The sequence below is a fragment of the Nannobrachium achirus genome, assembly GCF_963921795.1.
Source record: "Nannobrachium achirus genome assembly, chromosome: 18".
NCBI lineage: Eukaryota > Metazoa > Chordata > Actinopteri > Myctophiformes > Myctophidae > Nannobrachium > Nannobrachium achirus.
Genome location: NC_137825.1, coordinates 25,704,681 through 25,732,088, shown reverse-complemented (window position 1 = coordinate 25,732,088; position 27,408 = coordinate 25,704,681). Strand labels below are relative to the sequence as shown.

The 27,408-nt window shown below is 46.9% G+C and overlaps 1 protein-coding gene across 1 annotated transcript in view; it reads right to left on the bottom strand.

The window, feature by feature from the left end:
• cacna1g (calcium channel, voltage-dependent, T type, alpha 1G subunit) overlaps positions 1 to 27,408 on the bottom strand; it is a gene marked incomplete at both ends in the record, with an annotated part of 367,943 nt that overhangs the window by 27,351 nt on the left and 313,184 nt on the right. Inside the window, 3 exons of the mRNA XM_080747312.1 lie at positions 8,248 to 8,381; positions 11,235 to 11,344; positions 20,942 to 21,093. Of these exons, the coding sequence (XP_080603438.1) occupies positions 8,248 to 8,381; positions 11,235 to 11,344; positions 20,942 to 21,093 (396 nt within the window). The remainder of the gene's footprint in view (positions 1 to 8,247; positions 8,382 to 11,234; positions 11,345 to 20,941; positions 21,094 to 27,408) is intronic.

The window sequence follows — 27,408 nt, the reverse complement described above, 5'->3', positions numbered from 1 at the left end:
TTAAATTGGGTTGGTTCCCCTAGTTCATAAAATCCCACAGGTCATCTTGTAGTTTATGTCCTGTGGGTTTTATGTGTGAGACTGTGCATGGCACGATGGTCAAATTTCGTGAGCCAGAAGTGTTCTTATTTCTGACCGCATACCAATGGCTTTCAGATTTATACATTGTGCATAACTAACAACCCTATTCTCCCCCAAAAATAGATTACAGTTATTGTCCACGACATTGCAAGCGGCGCGAAGGCCAGCGGACCTTGGTCCTGCTCTTCGCGCCCGAGCGCCGCAGGCGCGAGTGCCCGCGAAGAGCGGGCCAGGGCCGCGCGGCCGGCGGAGCGCCGCGCGAGTTACGAAGCCGTGGTGAATGTAATCGTTCTATTTATGCCCAGGCCGTAAGGCCTGGGCAAGCGCACGATAAACGCCATGATAATTTACTTACTTACAATAAGCAGATAAAACATCACAATAATAAACCAGATAATGTGTCAGTATATCAACAGCAATTCAACAGTAGCAATAGCTATTCAACCACAGCAACAGCTTATTCACTTTACATTTCAATAGATCTCCTTGGAGACTGAGCATAGTGGTCCTGACTTATCACACCTTGGGTGAGAAAGACCTCTGATGGCCCATCAGGACACTTGTCCTATTGTTCCCTCCAGGTGTGAGATGTGTTGATGATTCTGCTGGGTTTCTATCTGCCTACTGCTCTAGGGACATTAGTCTCCCCTTCATGTTCAGTCCCGCTGGAAACATTGTGTCTAATTTGTCTATCCACCGTCTCTCCCGGAATCTCCTTTGACCCATTGTCCAATGTGGGTTATGTTCTAGCCCGGTCACAGAAAGGGCTTCTATCCCATGTGTCCTAAAATGTCGTACAATCACTAATGTGTTTTGTTTGTTATTATTAATATTGTACTTGTGTTGGTTAATTCTATCTGCTATCGTATTACCTGTCTCTCCTACATATTGTAGGTTGCATTTACTGCATGTGATCAGGTAGACCGAGTTGGTTGTGTTCTGGTGTATGTTCTGCTTTATTTCATATACTATTTTTGTGGTTTTACTTTTCACCAGCCTTTTGGGTTGAAAATATTCTGGTATGCGTGGTGGTCTGTTCGAATCCGCCAGTCTGCTTTTAACCAAATAATCCTTGAGATTTTTGTTCTTTCTGAAGGCAGATATGATTGTAAAGCCCTCCAATAGGCCCTCTGCTCTGTTCTCGAAGTTTCTTTTCAATCTGGTGTTTGCTATTCTACTCTGTGTAGAGAAGGTTGTTACGAGGGCAATTTTTGGCCTTTCGTCCCTCTCTCTTATCTGTTGGAAGGTATCATACGCTTTTCTCAGAAAGGTTCGTGAGTATCCCCTGTGTCTCAATGCGCTAAAAAGTGTTTTACAGGCTATTTTAAAGTCACTGACCTGAGTACAGATCCTTTTAAATCTTAAAAGTTGTGACTTTACTATTCCTGTGTAACAATGCGCCGGATGAAAGGATGTCTTGTGTAAGAGTGCATGTGTGTCTGTGGGTTTAAAAAATACTTTCAGATCCAGCTTTTGGCTAGTTCCAAACTCTGGTCCCTTGAACACTGTTACGTCCAAGAAATCTATTTTCTCTGCACTCAGTACGTACTTGATTGTGATTGACCTGTGGTGTGTGTTCAAAGTGTTGATAAACTCTTTGAAGTCCTCTTCACTATAAGGCCAAATCCCAAAAATGTCATCCAGGAATCTATAATAGTGGCTTGGTTGTTGCCTGCATTTTTGTAGGGCTGTGTGCTCCCAAAGGCTCATATAAATGTTGGCAAAACTGGGGGCGAATCTTTTCCCCATGGCTGTGCCCTTTATCTGGAGATAATACTTGTTGTTAAATTCGAAATCATTCTGCGTTAGATTTAGTTCTAGCAATTCCAGCAGTTCTTCATCTGGTCTGCTGCTATCTGGATACTTTTGGCACGTTTCTCTCACCGCTCGCAATCCAGCCTCAGTTTCAATGTTTGTGTATAAGGAATCTATATCAATCGAGAACAGAAAGGCATCCTGTGGAATTGAAATGCTCTTGATTTTCTCCAAAAAATGATATGTATCCTTAATATAGCTGGGATGTCTGGTTGAGAGCGGTTGGAGAAAGTGTTCTATGTACTCAGCGGTGTGATACGTTTCACTAGAACAATCACTTACAATTGGTCTCCCAGGAGGTACTTGGTACGGTACAGTCCAGTTTTCCGGACTCTTGTGTATCTTTGGCAATAAGTAAAAAACTCTAGGTCTAGGTGTGTCTTGACCCAGTAAATAGGTCTCTTGTTTTGCATTAATGTGTCTCTTTCTCCTCAGTCTCTGTATAATGTCCTTGGCTTTGATGGCCGTCTGTTTGTAAATGGGCTCTTCTAGTTGTCTGTAATGATCAGGGTTGCTGAGCTGCCGTTCACCCTCCAGCAGATATTGATGTCTGTCCATTAAAACAATGCACAACCCTTTGTCTGCTGGCTTTATAACAATGTCTTTGTTATTCGCTAATGATCTAAGTGCAGCTACTTGTAATTTTGTCAGATTGTCCTTTTCCCTAAAGTGTGCTGGGATACTGTTAATACAAATTTGGTCAGCTGTAATCAGCTGTTTTAGGCTGTTTGGGAGAATCCCGTTTGCGGGTTCCCAATTTGATTTTGGCTGGAAGGGTGGGATTTGCTCCTCGTCTCCTACCCCAAAGTGGGTAGCCAGTTTCAGCCTTCTGTGAAATATTGCCATGTCTTTCTTGAGAGTTTTGGTTTGGTTTTTGTAAATGTCTAGTGTAGGTACAAATGAGAGCCCCATTTCTAACAATTCCCTTTCATGTTGATTCGGCTGGAAATAGTTGGATAAATTAATGAGGTTACTCATTTTATCCGTATCTAGCCCCGTTTGATTTTGGCTTGTGGGGCTGTCTAGTTTAAACAAGTTAGGGTTAGGGTTAGTAGGTCGGTGGAAGCGACCACCGGTCGGTGGATTTACCTACCCGGTCGCTGGATTAGCGTCCCAGTCGGTGGAATTAGCGTCCCGGTCGATGGAATTAGCGTCCCAGTCGGTCGATTTAGAGACCCGGTCGCTCGCTTTAGTGCCGCGGTCGGTGATTTAGCGACCCGGTCGCTCCATTTAGCGACCCGGTCGCTCGCTTTAGTGCCGCGGTCGGTGATTTAGCGACCCGGTCGCTCCATTTAGCGACCCGGTCGCTCGATTTTGCGACCCGGTCGCTGAAAACTACCGACCACGTCGCGACCCGGTTGTAGGTCGCTAAATGATCTCGCCCTCTCTCGGCGCAACTTTTCATCAGGGAAATACACTGACAGACAAAGTAACATTATATTAGCCTATACAAAACCAATGGCTAATGATGATATACAAAAAGGGCACAGACAGCACCCTACTCCAATCACAGGGACAAAATACCCATCTCTCCAACCGGAGACTGAGCATTGGTTCGACCTCCCGTTGTCCGACCAGGTTAACATTCAACAGGTTAGCATTCACCAGTGTGGGCAGGTTAGCATTTCACCAGGTTAGCATTCACCAGCGTTAGTTTTACTGAGGTTATGGTTAGGGTTAAGGTTAGGTTTAGGTGGTCGGGTCAGAATAATGGGAGGTCGGAACAATGGGAGGACGGAGCTGTGACGGCCGGATTGGGACATAAATTCGGCCCTATAGCATCTTGGCCCAGACCGGCCCACCACAACCAGTGCAAACCGAACATAGAGGACCCACAAGCCCACAACGCATCGAGGCAGCGACGCGTTGTGGGATTGTATGCTGTTAAATGTTTGGGTGGGACTCCTGGGCCACAGTAGCCTGTGATTGGGCTACTAGGATCTAAAAGTGTCCATCACTGACATACGCTAATAGATCCTTCCAGAACATTGTCACTTTCGGGGAGAAAACACACATGCTCACATATTAATTAATGATAAACTGATGCTCTATCTTCATCAAACAAGAGTGTTGCTCAAAAGTAGTGGAAATAGCAGATCGAAAAGCTTGTAGATCTGCTATTTTCACTACTTTTAAATTGTTTTAAATAATAATAGAAAAGGAGTTTTGGAGATACGAGGTTTCCCCTCGACAGCGATAATATATAGAGGATTTCCTTCCATGGGTAAAGTGCAGTCGTGCTGATAGTCTGATTGAAGTCGCACACTGCTGGTTGGGCTCCGAAATCCCATTAATTGACTCCGGTTGAGTGACAGAGCCAGGTGATGGTACATAGTATACCAGAGGAGTGCATCGATATAGGTAGCCATTAAGACCAATCCTCAGCTTTTAATTGCCAGTGATTGAAAATTAATGGACTTGGATTAATGTATTTATATATTATCTCGTGTGATGAAGCTATCTAGTATGCCGGATTGCCGGCTTACATATTTTCCTTTTCAGTCTTTCCAGTCTTATCATTGTAGCAAACTAGAACTGTGCCCGCGCGCGTGCGCACACACACACACACACACACACACACACACACACACACACACACACACACACACACACACACACACACACACACACACACACACACACACACACACACACACACACACACACACACACACACGCCCATGCACAGGTGTGCACACACATACTGTACAGAGCAGGTGCAGTAGCCCAGTCTTCTGTGTGAAAGCAATCACTGGGGACTCCACTGCAAGTTCCATCATTAGACTCTCAGTAGTCTCACATACAAGCTCCTCTCTCTCTCTCTCTCTCTCTCTCTCTCCTCTCTCTCTCTCTCTTTCTCTTTCTCTCTCTCTCTCTCTCTCTCTCTCTCTTTCTCTTTCTCTCTCTCTCTCTCTCTCTCTCTCTCTCTCTCTCTCTCTCTCTCTCTCTCTCTCTCTCTCTCTCGCTCTCTCTCTCTCTCTCTCTCTCTCTCTCGCATTTATTGTGGACAGTCATTAGCAGAAAATAAATATAAAGCATGAACAGTTCTGACTCCTCATCCACTTGTCCAGTCTTGAATTCATGCAGAAACATCTTGCCGTGCAAACAGCCCTTGCTTAACAACCACATAATAAGCAAACATTCTGTGAATCTACAAGATCTACTGTAAGCTCCCAACAAGTCAAAACACAAGTTGTGAGCTTGTAGTGAGATTTGCTGTAGAGGGACCTTGAGCAATGAGCATACAGTAAGTGGTGAAAGACCCAAAATGCAAGGGTTAGGGTTTTTGTTCGGTTAATTGAATTGGTTGTATTGAAGCTCCTTTGTAGTTTATTTAGCCCCGCATATCTACAAAGCATTGTTTGTTTACAACTAAATCTGGCGCTAAAAATGTGCTCTCACTGAAAACAGGTTGCAACTCAGACGTGGTGTGACGTCAAACACGGATTGCAGTATTAGTCAATGTTATGCAAGGACATTTTGTGAAACAAAATAAGATCTCCCCAGTACCCTGGCACTACTGTAGGTCCAATCAATGACAAAGTGATTGGTTTTCATCATGGTGCATTTGGTGGGTACTATTTGATTACCAATTAAATGTATGCATAATTCATAGGATATAGAATACTAAAAGAGGGCAAATTTAGAGAAAATGCTGCCCTCACACCTACGTCGCACCACCGATATAATATGGACATCTCTGTATCTGTCAGTCCTTGTCCTTTTTATGCCCATATATGGACATCTCTGTATCTGTCAGTCCCCGTCCCTTTTATAGAACCGAGTGATTTGTTTGCGCCTAATGCCATGATGACACATTGAGGTGATTAAAGTGTTTAAAGTTAAAGTGACATTTTGGGAACCACTGCATAGCCCAGTGGTTCCCAAAATGTTTTGGTGTCATTAGCACCGCTTTATCCAACTACAACATTTGGCTTAGAAAACTGCATGACATCCAATAGATTTATTTTAAACTGTGGCCATAACATTTCAGTAAGCCCATTTTGATGTCAATATTTTCTAAATAATATGGCACAATGGCAAACTGCTTTCTATTCAATGGCATCTTTAATTTAATTCCTCATCTTAAAATAACCTTTCAGTAATGCTTTTAATGTGTGTGCACTTGCGGGACAGGCTGCTTCAAATGGTCGCGAGGCTGATGTAATCGATTTATTTATGGTTATTTATGGTCATTGTAATCAATGACCATATTATATACATACCTCTTGTACACATCTGAGGGCTGGGGTCTGGGTGGGAGATGGTGAGTGAGTGTTCTGTATACTGTGTGTGTATGCTTGTTGTGGTATGTAACCTTGTTGTTGTTTGTATGTGTTTTATCTTGCATTTGTGTCTATATCACCCCTTTGGAAATTAGATGTTAGCCTACATCTCGGGGCTATCCTTTGAATAAATTCATTTAAATTCATTTAAATTCTCTCTCTCTCTCTCTCTCTCTCTCTCTCTCTCTCTCTCTCTCTCTCTCTCCTTTCTCTCTCTCTCTCTCTCTCCTTTCTCTCTCTATCTCTCACACACACATCTTTTTCTTTCATCCATCTTGCGTCACGTCTTGTCTCTTTTTATTTCGTCCTTTTTCGCGCCCTGACATCAATTACTCTCGTTCCTACTTTGTTCTTCTGTTCCCTTGCAATCTATTTTCAGGGCAGACGTCATCCATCACACCTGCTCTCTCCCTTCGCTCCGAACTTCATCCCCCCAGGGGGCTCCTGCAGACTTTTGGCCGCATCGTACGTTACATGACACGTCTCGCTGTTTCGGTGAGGGAAAAGGCTAAAAGGCAGTGATCCCGGTAAAGGTTGCGCTTTCTGTTAACTCAGACAAAGACCTTCTCTGTATTTTTATGTGTGTTGTTATATAAAAGTGTCACGTTGGCATTCTTGGGTGCACCATGCAGCCGCATTGCACGTACAGATGTGCCATTTCAAAACTTCACAAGTCCTACCACTGGCAAGACAGCAGATTTTCAGGGGATTTGCAGAACATCCAGCTTGTAGCAGCTAGTTTTGCTATTTTTATGACTTTCTCTGGCTTAAATTTTTAAATCTACCTATGAAGGTGGATTCTGCTTTTCTATGGGAATGGTGTGGTTTCTTGCCATTTGGGAGTTTCTGCAAAAATATGATCAGGGACGTGCTGGCCATTGGGAGAAGTGGGACAACTCCCGAACGGCCGGTTCATTCCCGGCTCTTAGTGCTCGTCAGGGTGGGGGGTCCCCAGTTAAAATATGATTATTTTGGTCGCAGCCTGAAAAGGTTGAGAACCACTGTTATACGGTACAGTATAGTGTTAGGGGTATGTCAGCTGTCCTGTCCTCACTACTAAACTTCATCTCTCTCTCTTATATGGGCCCTGGGGGGTCTACCACTTACAGTACAGTACATGTTCTCATCCTCCTTCCTTTATCCCCCACCATTCAATCCCTCTCTCTCTCTCTCTCTCTCTCTCTCTCTCTCTCTCTCTCTCTCTCTTTCTCTTTCTCTCTCTCTCTCTCTCTCTCTCTCTCTCTCTCTCTCTCTCTCTCTCTCTCTGCAATGCTCCCTATCTGCTGGTGGTGCTGTGCATTAGCTGACTGTGACCATCTGCTTGGCTCGCACCCTGCCCGGGTTCCCCCGCTGAGACCCGCCATGCGAAAATGACAAAGAGGGGGAGTCCCGCTCGGGGACGACGCTGTTTTACAAGGCATCTTAAAACCGCGGGAGCGTGAACGAAACGAGGCTGAGCGAGTGAGCGCGTGAGCGTGCGTGCGTGCGTGTGTGTGTGTGTGTGTGTGTGTGTGTGTGTGTGTATGTGTGTGTGTGAGAGCCAGTGGTAGAAAAGGTACTCAAATATCTTACTTAAGTAAAAGTATCAATGCTGTAATATAGAAATACTCTGTTACAAGTAAAAGTCCAGAATTAAAAATGTACTTGAGTAAAACTATGAAAGTATTGGCATCAAAAATATACTTAAAGTACCAAAAGTAAAAGTACAAAATGTTTGAAAATAGCAGATCTACAAGCTGTGAGCTTGTAGATCGGCTATTTTCAAATGGCCGATGTACACAATAGGGCTAAAGTGGTTTATGTATGTTTTATAATATGATCATTTATATCTGCAAAGTAAGTAGTGGAGTAAAAGTACAATATTTGGATACGAGATGTAGTGGACTAGAAATAAAAGTATTGGAAATTGGAAACACTCAAGTAAAGTACAAATACCTCAAAACTGTACTTAAGTACAGTACTTATAGTACAGTACTTAAGTACAGTAAATATACTTTGTTACTTTACACCACTGCGTGCAATCGAGCGCACACGAGTGTGTGTGTGCGTGAGAGCACGCTCCTACCTCGAGCTATCCTCAGCACTCTCATGATGCGGATGATGGTGGGGTTGATGGGAAGCGAAGCGTTGACCTCGATCTCCTCCAGGGTGATGCCCATGATGGACAGCAGTACGATGGCCAGGTCCAGCTGGTTCCACCTGCCACACACACACAAACACACACACACAGGTATTATGATTATACTAGGAGGAACATTTTTTCCAAAAAAAGTGTACAGAAAGAGTTAAAATTAGGTTTTTATGTGGCCACACCCACCAGTTCATTAGTATGCCTGGTTGTCATGGTGGGTGGTGACCCAGCTGAAGTTAGCCACACCCACGTGTGTTGGGTGAACGGTAATTAGGGGAGGGGTTGATACTATGATGTAATTGTATCTGTGTTTTTGGACCGGCACTTTTGACCCACAAGGTGGCAGCCTCCAGGGAAAAACCCAAATAGAAAGGGAATACATCATTTCTCATAACAACGACACCTAATGAAGTACTGTCAATCTCCTAGACACATGAAAAACAGAAAAAGTACAAAACTATGGCACCACCTCTTTAACTCTGACAGTGAACAAATGGAACCATTCATTTGGTTCCATTTGTACACTGTCAGAGTTACAGACTTGTTAGGGTTCATTTAGACCCCCCTAAAGGAACTCACGGAGTCCCTGGAACCACAAAATCCTTGGTTCCTCTGGTTCAATCACGGTTCAATCTGGTGGAAACGCAAGCCAGTTCGCAAGAACGAACCAAGGTTCCAAGGTTCCAAAGTTGAACCGGCACTGGTTCTGGAACCGGTTCTTTGCCGGTGGAAAAGGCCCCTTTGAGAACCACTGCGTTACTACACTAGAAGTAACGCAGAAACACATAGAAACGTAGGACAGAAACCTCATACTGTAAATGCGACCTCTGTTCTGTTCATTGGATGTGTGGAATGATGTGTATTTGTGTATTTTTATTATGTGTAACTTTGTGTGCTGCTGTTTCTACTTGGGATACTTGGGAGTTGTTCTTCTTGCCAAATTTCTATCCCACGATTTTTCAACCCATTTTTCACCCAGTGCCAGTTATCGAATGTAATCCTGGGCGCTACACTCCCTCTGCCAACCTGGGGAGAGATTGTGAAAATAACCAAACATAGTGAAGTTCAGCTTTATAGGTTTTTTTATGTTTGAAATAAAGTTTTTTTATATATGTTTTTGGGCTTTTGTATGCCTTTATTGATAGGACCGGTAGACTGACAGGAAATGGGGAGAGAGACGGGGAGTGACACGGAGCAAAGTTGGTCGGAATCGAACCAGCGACATGCTTTCAGGCTACACCAAGCCTATGTGGTATGCGCCCCGTGTTTGAAATCAAGGTTAATCAAGTTTTTTAGGGCGTAGGTGCGTGCGTACGTTTGTACGTGCGTGCGTGAGTGCGTGCGTGCACACTGGATGGGTGGTCTGACCTCTGCTCTATATTGTAGCCTCATGTTTCTGCACCAGTCTCTCTCTCTCTCCCCCCCCAAAGCGTCTCATTCTGACGCCACTCCATAATTTATCTCTCGCGTCAACGTCTGACCACTCAGAATACATGAATCAACATAGCAACAGCAAATCAACTTAAAACTCACTGAGATGTTCGGATCCACCCCAGGGGTCCTGGCTGGCCTGCATATGGCCAGTAAATATGTGTTTGCGTGCGTACTGTGTGTGTGTGTATGTGTGTGTGTGTGTGTGTGTGTGTGTGTGTGTGTGTGTGTGTGTGTGTGTGTGTGTGTGTGTGTGTGTGTGTGTGTGTGTGGTTATGTGAGACTCTGGACTCGAGCCAAGAAGGACACAGCTCCAGTTTGGCAGAGAGGACAGACATCACGGGGTCGGCTGCTCAGTGGTCAGCTCTGCTTTAAAACCACAGCAGGCCGGGCTGCGGAGCGAGTGCCTGTGCATGTCGTTATGTCCGCCGCCGCCGCGGGTTGCATAAATGCGCCTTTGGCCGTGCAGGTATGTTACAGTAATATTGCAGAGTTGCGAGCCTGCCTGTGCGCGCGTTGCGCTCTCGTGTGGTGAGTTCCCTGCCCCCCACCCTCGGTGGGAAGCCAGGGATTTTCAAGCCATGATATCATCTCGAGCAGGAGTGTTTTATGGCTGTTTAATGAGGCCATTGGTATTCATGGAGGGGCTAACGCGCAGAGCTATCCACCAGAGCACCTTCACAAAGTGCACTTACACTCACCCAAACAGCCTCACTTTTTCCATATGGCACACAGTGTTTTTTTTTTCTTTCTTCTTCTTCTTTTTATTCTGAGAGCGTACTCATGCAACCAACTGGATTTTTACATTAAGTATACCTCTCAGAGTTACAAATTGATACATTAACAACCCATTAAAGCGTCATTCCCACCGGACGCGATAAAGATAACGATATGTCGGCGTTGACATCAATTATGACGGCTAGTTGCACTGTTCTGGTACCAGAAGCAACATGTTCTCCATAGGATTCCATTCATTTCCCCAAAACTTTTACATTTGATTTTCTTGCGAAAATGTGTGAAAATATGGTCCAATTTATATTATAATTGTTAAAGCAGGGTATGCTACATGTAGGAGGGGCTTGTGATCATAGGCTTGTGGTGATTCTTCTCTGTGTGCTTTATTTTTGGCAAGCTCAACACCACATTCTCCCAAGTGTCCCTGCAGTTGCACGTGACCGTTGGCAACCAATAGCATTCAAGATGGTACCATTTCTACCAATGAACGTTGATTTCTACAATGATGGCAGGAGGGCCAAAAAAGCTTCATTTTCGCAGCATAGAAACCAATGGCTTCCCACAGTCCATAATTTTTTACAGTCTATGAGTAAATGTTTACTCTGGACCTGTGGCTTCCTGCTGGGGTCTGTGGTGGAGACATTGGGAAAGAGGGGAGGGGTTTTTACACAGTGTGACACTCAGGGACGCCGCGACCGGCCCGCGACCGGCCCGCAACCGGCCGCGACCGGCCCGCGAAACCTTTATTCTCTGACCTGTCTTTGAAGAAGCGTCGGAAGCCAAACGCCACCAGCTTGAGGACCGACTCCAGGACGAAGATGAGTGTGAAGATGTAGTTGCAGATCTTGAGCGCCTCATCCAACTCCTGGAGATCGGAGAGAAAAATAAAAATAGTATTAGAAAGAACAAGGGTGAAGTCATAAAGATATCTTTTACATCGCTGGTTCTCAATCTTTGGTTGCAGTACCCACTTATACTGATTTCTGAAGCCAAGTCGTACCCCCTTCCCCGGACTACAGCCTTTTGCTTATAAAAATTACATCAAAAGTCCAGTTCCAATGCCAATTTGTTCAAAATAAAACAGCATAATGGCAAATAAACATTGCTTTCTATTCAATAACGGTAACGTATTGATGTAATTTCATTTAACAATTTTCAGATGAGAAGGTTCACACAAAGACTGTCAATGTTTTGTCATTACCCATAACAGTAAAATAAATTTCCCCATTTTCTCCTGTACCCCCTGCAGTACCCCCATTTGAGAAACACTGTTTTACAACATAGACTTGAAGGCAGTGGATATAAACAACAAAACCAGATGAAAGCTGCGTTGGGTTGAACAATTGCTAGTCAACCAAGTAGTGGGAGCTCCAGGGTGCAGGGGTCCATTTCCTTCCGTCTTCACGTGGGCTTTTATTGTGCGCCTGTCCTCAAACAGGTTCACACAGCTACTCTACTGTGATAAATCATAGACTTACAATAGAAGAACCTGTGCTGTAAACTCAGCTCAGGATTAGTTATTTCATATAACCTAGTGTTCACACCCGTATCTCTCCTACTTTCTTAGTGAAAAAGCCATAATAATAATAAAGGCAGCCTTTATTTCTTTAAATTGTTTCTTCTTTTACCTATCGGAGAATTCACCACACTCAACTCCATGTAAAACTGACCTTTAATAGAGAAGAGAAATGGAGAGAAAATAAGCCAAGTCAGCAGGGATTTCAGTAAAACCTCTATCTGTTAGCCACCCACTCAGCTCAGAAAACTACATCAACTTGCCTTTTATTTCATTACCTTGTCTTATCCAGCAGCTGCCCCCCTCCCTCCATCTGCCTCCAGTCAAATACAGTAGTGTAGATACCACACTATTTTAATTCTTGATTTATTTGCACTGACTATGGACACTTATTGTTTGGCCCTGCACTTCTGGGTTGTGTTGGTAGTATTGAGTACTATTGCTGTGTTGGCATGGTGGTGAGATAGTAAGTGTTGCACTGACTAGCATTGACTGTTATGTAAGCAATTTACCCCGAGTGAGAGGACATTATGCTCTCATAATGTCCGCAGTGAGGGTGTTATCGGACGAGGCGCAGCCGAGTCCGATAACACCCGCACTCAGGACATTATGAGAGCATAATGTCCGACCCCGAGTGGTAAATAGCTTTTCTACCACTTTTTCCCGTATACATGAAAGAAAACACATAGTTGTAACTTGCAAGGATCTTAAGTTACAATCATTATTGCCTATAAAACTTCCGCGAGACAGCAGATAGTTCCACAAACAACATCTTCTACTCACCAACAGATGGCGTCAACTCCATAGTAATCCATGCGTCTAGCTTACAGCTAAGCTAACGTCAGTTAAAAGCACCGTTCCGGCCGTAAATAGAGGCTGTTCGCTTCCAGAAAGGCATAGGTTCAGAGAAAAGGGGCTTTAAAGTTGGCGGATTGCATTGGATCCAAATAAATCGGCGACGATAGTACGCACGTTAGTAAACATAGGACCGCTGCGACCTTCATTTGTTGGTTGGGGGAAAGTCCCCGGATGTACACTGAGGCGCATTGATCTCGGACACACAACTTTGCGGCAGTAGTCCTCTCATAACCTCCGGAATTTAGCCAATCAGAATCCAGTATTTGAACACGTGACTCGAAAAAGTGGTAGAAGAACACTTTTGTTTGGCGCTGCATTGTTTAGTTGTGTTTTAGTGTTGCTATCCGTGTGTGATGTGACACTTTGTGCCTTGTTTTTTGGACACTTTATGTTTATATTCTTCTTTTTGTTGTGATAGCTTTTTTGACACTTTATTGTGGTGGTTCGTTCGGACACCGCCCGCCAGGTAGGCCCTGCATGTCAAAGAAGCGCACCCTGGATGGGAGAGCGAGCCCTAGCAGACCAACACACTGTGTGGGCCAAGTGATTGACGGGCGTTACCTGCCGGCCCACACGCTTCATCAGGCACAAGCGTATGCACCTGTGGGCCCCACCCAACACAGGGGTGCATAAGTACTGAGCTCGCTCTCCCCTTCAGTCTGTGCTGGGAGTCTCTGACAAGCTGATCATGGGCAGACAGGCGGTAAGAGCCACCATATTTCCCTCTCCACCGCATGTTACTGTGTAAAGTGCATTATAGTAATGTTCCTTCTACTCATTACTTCTAGGCATGGACTGGGAGCGGACTGACACTGAGGAGTGTGTACCTGGATCAATGAGGAGCGCAAACCTGACTCACTGTGGAGTGTGTACCTATCACTGGAGAGTGTGTACTCGGCGAGCTGAGGAGAAGGACCTGGAAAAGGAGACCACAGCCTTACCTTCCGGACCCCCAGCGAGCCACCCCTATTCCTATTTTGTTGAGTATATCTCACTTCCCTTAAAGCCATACTAGTATCCGGAAATTCTCTGGCCCCAGGCCCATTATACCCCGTGTTCATTTTATTTAGAAGATAGAGAATTAGACGGATTTGTGTAAGAGCGGGCACCTACTCACCTATTACCTGTCACCTGTGGAAAAGAACTATACTCACCTATTACCTATGGGGAAGAGATACTTTACCTGTCACCTGTAAAGAAGAGCTATACTCACCTATTACCTGTGGGAAAGAAATACTGTACCTGGCACCTATACAGAAGGAACCAGTCTCGCCTATTACCTATGGGAAAGAAATACTTTACCTGTCACCTGTAGAGAGGAACTATACTCGCCTAGCGCCTGTGGGGAAGAGAGAGTATACAATGGAATTATACTGGCCTGTTTCCTGTGGAGGGAAACCCCTTTAAAGTAACTCTTACCTACCCCCCTGGCCCCCCCACGAAGAGGAGAAACGACAGCCCCGTCCGGGGAAAACCTTGTGTTGATTTATTAAAAGACAATTTCAGTTATTCACATTTATGTTGTTCATTCATGCTACGTTGCATTACAATGCTGTTGTAAAATAAGAACTGTTCAATAAATGCCCGAGTTGGCAACACTGTCTTTGCTCTCTTGTGCCTTGGTTTGGGTTCAGTCTCCACACATGGTGTGCAGAATACGGGTACTGAACCTCACCTAGACGCAATATGACAACCACACCGGCCCTAAACGCTCTGTTACAGAGCCAGGCCGAATTACAGCAAGCGGTGACTAAATTAATAGAGAAAATCCAAATTGACCAAAACGTTAATCCCACACGTCCGCCTGGAGAAGTGTTAACGAAACTGTCCCCCGATGATGATATTGAAGCCTTCCTGGAGGTGTTCGAGCGCACCGCTGCCCGGGAACGATGGCCCGTCCCCGACTGGGGCAGCATCATCGCTCCTTTCCTCTCAGGAGAAGCCCAACGTGTGTGCCGCGACCTACCCCTGGCAGAGGCCCGTGAATATAGGCGCCTGAAAGCAGCTATCTTGGCTAGTCAAGGTTATAGTATGCCGGCCCGAGCCCAGCGCTTCCATGGGTGGAACATGCAAGCGGCGCTGCCGCCTCGGCCCCAAATAGCCGCTCTCCTCCGCCTAACTCATGGGTGGCTGACTACGGCCGGTGACCCGCCACTGATTGAGAGAATTGTCATAGACAAATGTATACGTTCCCTGCCGCCTGATGCCCGCCGCTATGCCTCACAGGTGAGCCCAAATTCCGTGGAGGCCCTGGTTGCGCTCCTGGAAAATCACCAAGTGAGTACAGAGATGATGAGAAGCACAAAGTCAGAGATTCCCAGAGGGACGGGGGAGGCACGTTACAACCGGGACCGCTCGCGGCCTCCGGCTACTTCCCTGTCGCCTACTACTACGAGACGAGCCGCCACAGAGCGGACTGCCCGAAGCCAACCGCAGACATCACGCCGGTGCTACGTCTGCGGGAAAGCGGATCATATCGCATGGTCCTGCCCGGACCGGGACCGGGACCGGGACGTATCCATGCCATCCGCCACCGCCGCCTCCGACGGCCGACGCCCCTGCCTTCACTCCGGGAGCCAGTGGCGGCGCCACTCCAACCTGCCGGTGAGAATTGACGGAGTGTACACCCAGGCTCTTCTCGACTCGGGGAGCGTCGTCACGCTGGTACACGCTGAGCATGCCGGGCGTCCCACCTCCAGCCGTATGCCGGTCAGCTGTGTGCATGGGGATGTGCGCTCCTACCCAACGACGCTGATACGCGTCCAATCCACCAAAGGAGATGTCGAAGTGGAAGCTGGAATTGTACCTAACCTACCGGTCCCCCTGCTCATCGGCACGGACTGTGTGCTGTTTGAGAGACATTGGAACCCGGGGGGCAGAGGACCGCCGCGGCCGCGGCGAAGAAGAAAGATCCGGCCGGGCCCCCGTTGGAGGAATTCATTGCCCGCGTGCCCGGTCTTCCGCGCCGAATCAGAGGGACCAGAGAGCGAACCCTCTCCAGACGAGGAGCTGCAGGGAGATGCACCCGAGGCGGAGGAAGCGCCGCGGGGCACCTCGTCAGAAGAGCCAGAGCCGGTGGCGTGGCCTGACTTCCCCGAAGAGGAGGATGAGAGCTCTCCGCTCAGAGGGGACTTCGCCACACAACAGTGGAACGATCCGAACCTGGAAAATGCTCGGAGGAACGTCAGCACGATTGATGGGAAACTATGTGAAGGGGAGAGAGCCAAGAAGATCTGGCTGCTCGTTCGTGAACACATGGAACAAGCGCAGCGCGCCCAGTGCAGGGTGTACAACCGAGGCGCCACGCTGCGGAGCTTTGAGGTGGGCGAAAAAGTGCTGGTGCTCATTCCCACGAGCGAATGTAAATTTCTCGCAAAATGGCAAGGGCCATACGAAATTATGGAGAAACTGGGCCCGGTCAACTACCGCGTGCGCCAAATAGGGCGGCGGAAAACTATGCAAATTTACCATATTAATCTGCTGAAAAAGTGGCACGTTGTGCCTCCTGTCGCTCTCCCGGCCCTACTAACCACTCTCTCCTCTCAGAACCCGCCTCCAGTCCCTATTGGAGAGGAACTGTCCCCAGCTCAGGCGCAAGATATACGTGAGCTTCTGAGCAGGAATGCGGACCGGTTCTCAGAACTGCCGGGCCGTACCCACGCTATTGCGCACAACATCCAAACAACCCCGGGGAAAATAGTGAGACAACGTCCGTACCGTATCCCAGAGGCCCGGCGAGGAGCCGTAAAAGAGGAGGTAACAAATATGCTACAACTGGGAGTTATAGAGGAGTCACACAGTGCCTGGTCGAGTCCCATTGTGCTGGTCCCCAAGCCGGACGGCACAATCCGGTTCTGCAATGATTTCCGTAAATTAAATGAGATTTCAAATTTTGATGCTTACCCCATGCCCCGGGTAGATGAATTAATCGAGCGGCTGGGCCCCGCTCGATTTGTAAGCACCCTTGATTTGACAAAAGGCTATTGGCAAGTGCCCCTTACAAAAGAAACCAAAGAGAAAACAGCCTTCTCTACCCCTGAAGGGCTGTTCCAATATACTGTCTTACCGTTCGGGGTACACGGTGCCCCCGCAACATTTCAGAGACTCATGGACCGAGTATTAAGGCCCCATCATCTCTATGCCGCCGCATATTTAGATGACATTGTGATCCACAGCAGCACCTGGGATAATCACCTCCATCACATCGAAGCAGTCCTGGGAGCTCTCCGACGAGCGGGTCTGACCGCCAACGCCAAGAAGTGCCGAATAGGTCTGTATGAGGCCGAATATTTGGGTTTCACTATTGGGCGCGGGTGCGTAAAACCCCAATTACGCAAAGTGGAGCGTATACGCGAATGGCCCAAACCCGTCAGCAAGAAGCAGTTAAAGTCATTCTTGGGAATCATGTCCTACTATAACAAGTTCATAAATAACTATGCTACCCTTGCAGCTCCCTTGTACGAGATGACCCGACAAAGTCGGCCCAATATGCTGCGCTGGACAGAGGAGACCGAGGCCGTGTTCCGAGGCCTCAAACTGAAGCTCTGCGATGAGCCGGTCCTAAAAACCCCGGACTTCGGTAAGAATTTTCTACTCCACACCGACGCCTCGAACACAGGCCTCGGGGCCGTGCTCTCGCAAGTCATTGATGACGAAGAGCACCCAATAGTCTTCATTAGCAGAAAGCTCTTAAAGCATGAACTTAATTATGCAACGATAGAGAAAGAGGCTCTTGCTATTAAGTGGGCCATACACCACCTACGCTATTATTTGTGGGGAAGGCGTTTCACTCTCATAACGGACCACGCACCATTGAAATGGATGGCTAAAAGTAAGGACACTAATAAGAGAATAACACGTTGGTTTCTGGAGTTGCAGGATTACAACTTTGAGGTGGAGCATAAACCAGGGACGGATATTCCCCATGCCGATGCCCTGTCCAGGCTCTATGAGGAAGAGCGGCAAGCTTGCGAACCAGTAGCAAACTTAAGGGGGGGGATGTGTGGTGGTTCGTTCGGACACCGCCCGCCAGGTAGGCCCTGCATGTCAAAGAAGCGCACCCTGGATGGGAGAGCGAGCCCTAGCAGACCAACACACTGTGTGGGCCAAGTGATTGACGGGCGTTACCTGCCGGCCCACACGCTTCATCAGGCACAAGCGTATGCACCTGTGGGCCCCACCCAACACAGGGGTGCATAAGTACTGAGCTCGCTCTCCCCTTCAGTCTGTGCTGGGAGTCTCTGACAAGCTGATCATGGGCAGACAGGCGGTAAGAGCCACCATATTTCCCTCTCCACCGCATGTTACTGTGTAAAGTGCATTATAGTAATGTTCCTTCTACTCATTACTTCTAGGCATGGACTGGGAGCGGACTGACACTGAGGAGTGTGTACCTGGATCAATGAGGAGCGCAAACCTGACTCACTGTGGAGTGTGTACCTATCACTGGAGAGTGTGTACTCGGCGAGCTGAGGAGAAGGACCTGGAAAAGGAGACCACAGCCTTACCTTCCGGACCCCCAGCGAGCCACCCCTATTCCTATTTTGTTGAGTATATCTCACTTCCCTTAAAGCCATACTAGTATCCGGAAATTCTCTGGCCCCAGGCCCATTATACCCCGTGTTCATTTTATTTAGAAGATAGAGAATTAGACGGATTTGTGTAAGAGCGGGCACCTACTCACCTATTACCTGTCACCTGTGGAAAAGAACTATACTCACCTATTACCTATGGGGAAGAGATACTTTACCTGTCACCTGTAAAGAAGAGCTATACTCACCTATTACCTGTGGGAAAGAAATACTGTACCTGGCACCTATACAGAAGGAACCAGTCTCGCCTATTACCTATGGGAAAGAAATACTTTACCTGTCACCTGTAGAGAGGAACTATACTCGCCTAGCGCCTGTGGGGAAGAGAGAGTATACAATGGAATTATACTGGCCTGTTTCCTGTGGAGGGAAACCCCTTTAAAGTAACTCTTACCTACCCCCCTGGCCCCCCCACGAAGAGGAGAAACGACAGCCCCGTCCGGGGAAAACCTTGTGTTGATTTATTAAAAGACAATTTCAGTTATTCACATTTATGTTGTTCATTCATGCTACGTTGCATTACAATGCTGTTGTAAAATAAGAACTGTTCAATAAATGCCCGAGTTGGCAACACTGTCTTTGCTCTCTTGTGCCTTGGTTTGGGTTCAGTCTCCACATTATGTATATTTATTTTTGTATTGTTCCTTGCTTTTTGTTGGACTGTTTTCAACAGTACAAGATCTCCATATATGGGTACCAGGGGTCTCCATATGTGGGTAGTAGCTTGTGTGATAGCATATGTTTGTATTGTGTGTTATAACTGTGCCAAAATGCATAGTTTTCTATACATTTCGGGTGGTTTTCCCACCCATTTCGGGCGGGAACCCCTTTTGGAGTTCTTGTTGCTATGCACAGTATATTCTGCCCTACAAAAGCAGAGTGCAGTAACTATGTTTTCGGACACGCCGACTTATTTGTGTCGCCCAAAGGTCAAATTAGCCTTCATGATATTGGGGGAAGAACAATTAGCTCAAGAACAGATCTACAATCAGTCAGTGTATTAAGCAATACATCCACCAGAGGGCATTTCAGAAACAAAGGGTTTCTGACATCAAGCATGGTGATGGTCAAGGAGATCCTTTTGTGTGTTATCCTTAAAGCTGTCAGAAAAGGTGCCCCGGCCCGTCCATGATGGATGAAATCAATTCAAAGGTGATAGCAACAGATAAGGGACAACTTAAGATATTTGCATACTAATAGGTCAGGGCATACGAGCAGAGCGGAGCGAGTAGAAATGCCGCTCCCCTCTCCAGAGGGCTGTCGTCCTGTTCGCTAATCGCTCTGGTCGGCCACCGCGCCACTCCGCTCCCCCCCGCTCCGTCGCTCAACCTGATTTGCGCATCTCTTGCTCTGCGCTCGCTCCGCTCAGTTCATCGATCACAGCCAAAACAGAAAAATAAATAAAAGTAGGCCTATTTAGCTGCGTGTCTCTCCTTTGCCACAAGTGTTCCCAATCCCAACACAAAGAGCCTACTGCCTACAATAACGTGCCACGAGCCTCGGCTGAGCCTCGGCTCAACAGCTTACAAAAGACGCCATCTTTAGACGCCAAGTTTACTTGTTTGGTGATAAAACTTAACTGACAGGAGTCAGGACACACTATTTATAAACATTTTGTGTGGATCTTGACCAAGGAAGGAACGATGACGGACATGCACTACAAATTCTATGACTTCCGTGTGTGCTCTGCTCTCAGCGGTGCCGGGTGGAGCACGGCCCCAACAGGGTCGGCTTGGAGCGGAGGAGGGTCTGCGCTCCAAGGAGCGGAGGTAAATCATCGCTCCACCGCCGCTCAGACACAGTTTAAATCTCGCTCGCTCATGCTCAACCAGAAAAGGCGCCTCTCCACTCCCCGCACCGCTCGCACTCCGCACCGCTCGTATGCCCTGATAATAATGATTTAAATAGAAATGACTTAAAATGAGAAAAGTAATAACTTTTTGGCCTACTGGCAGTTTGTAGAGATAGGCCCAATGGTAGGCCCTCTTCTAGACCCTCTTGGTGCCCATAGCTGACCAGGCAGAGAGGCCATCTGGGGAACAGAAGGTGACCGGTTCGCCTCCTAACCACTGCCCCGGCTTTGCGTCAAATGTCCTTGAGCAAGACACTCAACCCCTGACTGCTCATCATACAGTAGCCATCTGAGCAGCCATCAACTGGTTGAAGCCGAATCTGACACAACCCCCCCACCCCTTAAGTACCAGCTCTTATGCCTTAACTTAAAGGCCTGTCCATACTGTCTCCGACCACCGAACATTTCGTCGGAAAAGGTCCGGTTCAACTACAAAATGACATCACTCGCATCTTCTGAAAAGCATTACCCCGAATTAGAGTTTGGAAAGCTGCACGTCGGAAAGTCGGAACTCTCAGAAGAAAGGTTTGGTGGTGGAGACAGTATGCAGGCCTTAAAGTTAAGGCATAAGAGCTGGTACTTAAGACAATCAAAATACAGCTCTAGTACTTTTTCCACCACTGCCCATCGCTGTCTGTCTCTCACCTTGGGCTGCTGGTAGTGTTCCATGGACATGGTGATGACGTTGAGGCCGATGACGATGGTGATGAACAGGTCCAGGTACTGGCTGGTGCACATCTTGTGGATGAGGAGACGTGTCGGAGAGTAGTCCGAGTAGTATGGCTTGCTCTGAGCTTCTGTTGGAAGTGGGTGAGGAGTGGGGGGAGGAGGCGGAGGTAGGAGACGCGGGGATGGGGGGGGTGGGGGGGGGGTCGTGAAAAGAGTGAGACAAGAACCAGGAGCATCGGGGACGACGTCGTCGTCGACTCCCCCGGGGGGCGTTTGGTTTGTGAGACAGCACAATGCATCCACGCCCATTACACTCGCTCACAGTTATAAGAACACGCTCAAGTGCGCTCAGAGCAGGCGGAGAGAGGCAGTACAGAGAGAGGTTATTATACAGGACAAGATGTAAGAGATTAAATATAGAGTACCGGGAAAACAGAGAGAGGAAGAGGAGAGAGAAAAGGAGAGAGACAGAGAGAGAGACAGAGAGAGAGACAAGAGAGAGAGAGAGATAACTCCAGCCAAGTACCCCTGTGGTCACTAGTCATCATGACTAAACAAATCAGATTCTCCTTTCCAATGATCAACACTTATTTGAATTAAGTCTCCCAATAGAGGAGATAAACAGCAGAGATAAACAGTGTGCATGCGTCTGATCTGATGTTAGGCCCAGGGTAGTACTATTTTGGAGCTTTCTCCCTTTTTCTTTCTTCATCTCTCGCTCTCCGCCTCATCTCTCCTTTTGATGGCTGCGTTATCTCCACCTCTCCTCCGTCTCACTCTCGTCCTTCTCATTCAAAAGACACCCAAGTTACTCCATCACCTCACTTCCACAGAATCCACACCGTTGTTAGTCTGCCCACCATCCATCTATCCATCCATCCATCCATGATGAATGGATGGAGAGAGGGAGGGAAGGATAGAAGGATGGATGAAAGAGAGAGAGGAGGCTCCCACCGTTATGTACCGTATCACCATATCCATATGGCCTGAGCAGTTAAGTGGAGAGATGGGTCATACTGTAGGAGGGAGACACACACACACACACAGGTGCTGATTCCTTTGGGGGTAGTGAGCGATCCCTCTCTGGCCAATTAGCCCAGGTACACCACTTCTGCTGCTGTGCTGAGCTGTGACGACCGGTCCCGAGAGACAAGGGTTCTGTGTGTGTGTGTGTGTGTGTGTGTGTGTGTGTGTGTGTGTGTGTGTGTGTGTGTGTGTGTGTGTGTGTGTGTGTGTGTGTGTGTGCGTGCGTGCGTGCGTGCGTGCGTGCGTGCGTGCGTGCGTGCGTGCGTGCGTGCGTGCGTGCGTGCGTGCGTGCGCGTGTGTGTGCGTGCCTGTGTGTGCGCGTGCGTGCATGTCTCACGCTTCCCAGCAGTGCTACAGGACCTCTACTTCTACAGTACATGGGGGAATGGTAGAGAGCCAAGTAAGCAGAATCAGTTAAGAGCACAACTTTATCAACCCATTTATACATCTTATCTGTGCCTTCAGGGCACCAAACATATCTTTTTTTTAGATAGCCAATAAGGGCACATAGCTTACAGTTTCCAAAGTACTGAATATGTTTATCTAATGTGTCTGGGATGCTCATCTGATATTTCAAAGTGTAACTTTTTAGACCACTCAACTACTGTTGAGTTCTGCAACACTAAAACAGCAACATTGGCTTCTTTGTGCTGACCTGCTGGAGTCAACACCAACTCTCTAACCTTGCAAGTGAAAGTTTACAAATACTTATTTGTATTTTATTTATTTAAACTTGTGTTGAAAGTGGAAGTCCCTATGGATTAAAATCGCCTTTTCGGGGGGAGCTGGCCAAGACAGCACATTATTATACGGTTGCACGAATTAATAATAATAGGGCGTGTAAAAGACAGACAAGGGACAACAGATACACAACAGTGCTCTTTTTAATAAGGGCTTTGAACTCTCCCAGGGAGACTAAATTATTAAGTTGTTCTCTGTTCTGGAGGTTATTCCACCAGGGCGCAAAATAGGAGAAAGCTTCTCTACCAAGTTCCGAGCAAATGCCGGCTACCTGGTGGAGCAGTCATCTAGTGGAGTGGAAATCATAACAGCTGTTATTGGGTGATAAGACATGACACAAATACGAATGGAGTTTGCCCAGTGTGTCCTTGCAAATAAAAAATATATAAACAAGCGCTGCTGTCTCCTTAGGCCTTATGAAGACCATAAAACAATGGAGACATCTGGGGACATGTCCTTATTGGCAAGACATTTCTGAAACTGTAGATCTGCAATTTCGGAAAAGTATATAAAAAGGCTTTAAGTGGTTAAGGCAGGCCCTGTTTCAATTGCCTAATAGAATCCCAGTCTAACCTTCACTTCATTTACAAAGTTTTGCAATTAACTACTGAGCCTTGGGGTCATATACTTGGCGAGAAGTGATTTTTTGCCTCCTGGTAATCATTGGCATTAACAGCAGGGCCCCCTGAATGCCAGTAATGACAACCTATCTGCAAGGCAGCTAATTCCGGTGGCTGACTGCTCCAGAGTTCCTACGTGGGCCAGCGAAGATGACAATTTGTTTTGAAACTAAAAGTCTAAAAAAGATTTCCACTGCCAGCAAAAGCTTCCGGTCCGTGTGGCACGACGCCTTTTCAAATAAAAGGTAACAAATCATGCGTTTCAAACGCGGTGATTAATGCTTTTCTCATATCTGGGCTTACAGCGTGTCGACTGTTTCTAAAGAAAGTGGCTGCGGTTCCTTCCACTGTCATGCCTTCTCTGCATCATAATGCGTGAATGGGGTTAGGGCTGGTGAAGCAACCATATGGTCCGCCCACACAGAAAGTGATAAAGCAGGTTGTAGAGTCTCGGGCTGAGCCTGGCCTACAGTCACATACTGTGTATTCAGCGCTCCGGTAATGCAGCTGTCTGGGTCCATTCACTGGGCGCTCCAACCACAACATCCTTTTTCATCATGTTGTGAGAAGGGAACATTTTACTTGTTGGTTAAATCAGGGGTCTTCAACGTTTTCAGGCCAGGGAGGGACCCCTTTAGCTGAGAGAGAGATGAAGCAGGGACCCCCACTACATATTGTATAAAATTGTGTTGCAGAGAAAGATTTTCATAGATTTCTTAGACAGCTTAGACTTGTTTGACAGCACTGTCATCATGTTGGAGTGATGTGTATTTTCAGACATTTAACTACTTGAACCATCAAATACTTTAGTCTGCTCTGCTTTGACAAAAACAAGCTTACAACAAGCTTACAACAAGCTTACAACAAGCTTACAAAGCCTCGCGTTGCGAGGCGTTGTAAGCTCGTAGATCTGCAATTTTTGGTAATGTTCCACTCAGAATAGGGATGCAAGGGTTCAAATGGTTAATGTAAAAAACATGATCCTATCACACAAAGATTTGGCCCCCCTGTAGTATCTTTGAGGACCCCCTGTTGAAGACCCCTGGGTTAAATGATCACGCCTGCACCGGTTATATACTTCCTGTGTGCAGGTGCGACGGGCAGCTATAGACACGCTGAGACAGACACAGAGGCACACACGCATAGCGCACGCACTGTGAGTATGTGAGTGTGTAAGTGTGTGTGCGTGTGTGCATGTGCGTGTGACGAAATGTAGGATCATTATAGGTAATTATGCAGTATACAGTATGGCATAGACGGTAAACCCGACAGTGCAAAATGGGCGACAGTAAAACTATTCGCTATAATAACTAAAAACTTTTGTAGCGGGCCAGCATTTTCGTGCTTGTGGTTCATACAACCGGGGCTGTTGTAAAACGAAAAGGGATCGGGGGGCCGGGGGGCCGGGGGGGTGTTCACATAACGTTGAATTTTAAAGTGGGACAAATGAAACAATTATTATTACAGGCGCGGTAGCTCAATCCCACGCTGAAATAAAGTTTAATAGAGGATGTAAAATAACTGACAGGAGCGGGAGAAGAGATGAGAGTGAGAACACCCTCTCCCCCTTCTGCCCCGAACTCCATCACACTTCCTTCTCTGCAGAGGAGCGAGCGGAGCAGCAGCGCTTTGATGAGGAATGGAGCTGTGCTCCGTCTGCTCCCACAGGCAGAGAACAGGCAGTGTGGTGTACGTGTGTTAAGCTGCCGTCAAAGAGGTGAGGAGCCTTTTGAGGCGAGTGAGCTCAGGGGGCGTCACACGGAGGGGAAAAGTGAGACTGAGTTACTAGGGCCCAAGGTGGAGGGGCCTGGAATTATTTTATACTTTAGCAGATGTACGAGCTTGTAGATCTGCTATTTTTGAAAAGTCGTGAAAATGTGTGCAAATCTTTGAATATATTTATTTTTTAAGCGAACATTTTGACTCAAATTTTGCTTCTGGGGGGTCCCTGGAACTAAATATTTTGAGATGGGGGTCCGTGGCCAAATACATATAATTTTGGGGGTCCTTCACATGAAAAAGTTTGTGCACAAGAAATTTTAAATATTCAAAGACTTGCACAAATGTTCACAATTTCTCAATAAGTGCCGCGCTGTGAGCTTGTATATCTGCTATTTTTCAATAGTGCAAGCACAAAATAATTTGTAATAATGCGTTCTCAGTCTAAATGGAGAACTCCCCCTATGAAGAACATTCATGGGGGGCCCGCAGTGAATCCTTGTACCCAGGGCCCAGAATTTGGTGCGACACCCCTGAGAGTGAGCTTAACTGTACTGTATTTGGGGTTGAAGGATGCAGAACTCATTCATCTCTCTCCGTCTCTCTCACTCTCCTTCCTCCTTCTGTGATTTGGTGATACGGTACTGTAGGCGAGGCCTCCTTTCTCTGCTGCTGTTACGCACAATTTCGTGGCAACAGAATTGGGCTCAGACAACAGGTCATGACCCACAGATCGCTTGCAGGTCATGACACCTGCGGTCTGTGTCTCCATACCCAATCCCATCACTGGGGGGCATTTCCACCGACAGGCTAAACACATGCATGCGTATATTATGTCATTGCATTGGGTTAACTGGAGGTCTTAGCTCTAGCCTTAGTTAGCTCTTAGTTCTGCTTTGTGATCGTTTAAATACTGTCGGGCATGCAATTTCAATGTTTTTTTTGGTAACTGTGAATTAGAAGTTCATAGACCGTTTCAGCCTGGGAACACAGTGGATTCAATTTAGTCACGCTCCTCTCAGGCGCAGCAGAAAGAGGCCAGGTCGTTCATTTTGGAATCCGAATAAATAGTTAAATAATAAGCAACACTGTGCAGGCTCGCAGAAACACCTGACCTGAGCTCAACCGATTCTAAGGAGAGCTAAAACCCCCAACATAAAGCCACCTGACATCCGTCGGACACCGGCGGAGAAATAGAAAACGTTGTTAGTAAAAGACAGGCAAAAGTCCCTCCCCTCATGTCCAAAAACAACGCCTGGAGACCTCATTTATCCAGGTGTCTTCCTGTGTACTCACCTTGCATTCCTCAGACACAGTTTGAGAGGGGCGGGGGACCCCTGGGGTGGGGGCAAGGACACAGACTTTGAGGATAGGGCACCAGGAGTTGTTTTTGGACCATGCCACGCTCAAAAACATAATCGTTACATTTCCGAGGCGGTCTTGGTTGGGAAATACAGAGACAGTAATGGGCCCCCGGTGGTTATGGGGGGCCCCGGTGAGTGGAGAGAAGCACCACAGAACAGCACGATGGGTATACCGTGACTGCGTGAGTGAGCTCTGGTTGGGCTGGATTGGATTATGTATAGTATGGTTCAGTATGTGGTGGTAAGTGATGTGGCGTGTGGTGTGGTGTGGTGAACACCCTAATACTCCAATGAAACGGAGCTCGACCATGAACCTTCCAGAGATGGTAGCGAGGTTATGAATGTCACATACAGTAAGATGCTCAATGTGCCTGCAGGGTGTCTGATTACAGTAGTCAGAGGAGGATGTTCGTGAGTGATGGGGCACTGCAGGGGGATGAGTGCGATGTGATTTAACGCATGGATTAAAATTGGGATGATGTCAGATGAAGGGAAAGAGACATTTTTATCCTGAATGTCAAAACAGAATGGCTGCAAAAAGAAGAGCAGGTAACAGTCATGAAAGCAGCCACAGTGCACTTCATGGATCGTGTGAGAAGAGGATGGAGATGGGCCGACACATGGATCCACGCAGCCATGGTTATGTCTTGGTTTGGCTGCTGTGGCTGCTTTTATGACCCCGTTCCTGCATGGTCAATGGCTTAGTAGTAAACGCTGAAGAGTCAATGTCTGCTGGACAAAATGTTAGGAGCACCGTCAACGTACAGGTTTTCAAATCAACTTAGAAGCTAGCCTTGGAGACCGAAGTGGTTCAACGGTTTGACTCTTAACTGCCACGAGCCTATACCTGCATCCTCAAGCAGATATTCAAGGAAGAGCAGCGACATTGAAACAATGACGTTTACTTGCACAATTTATCAGGAATGGGACTTTGAGATCAACACTTGTTAAAGTAAGACTTTATGGAAATTGA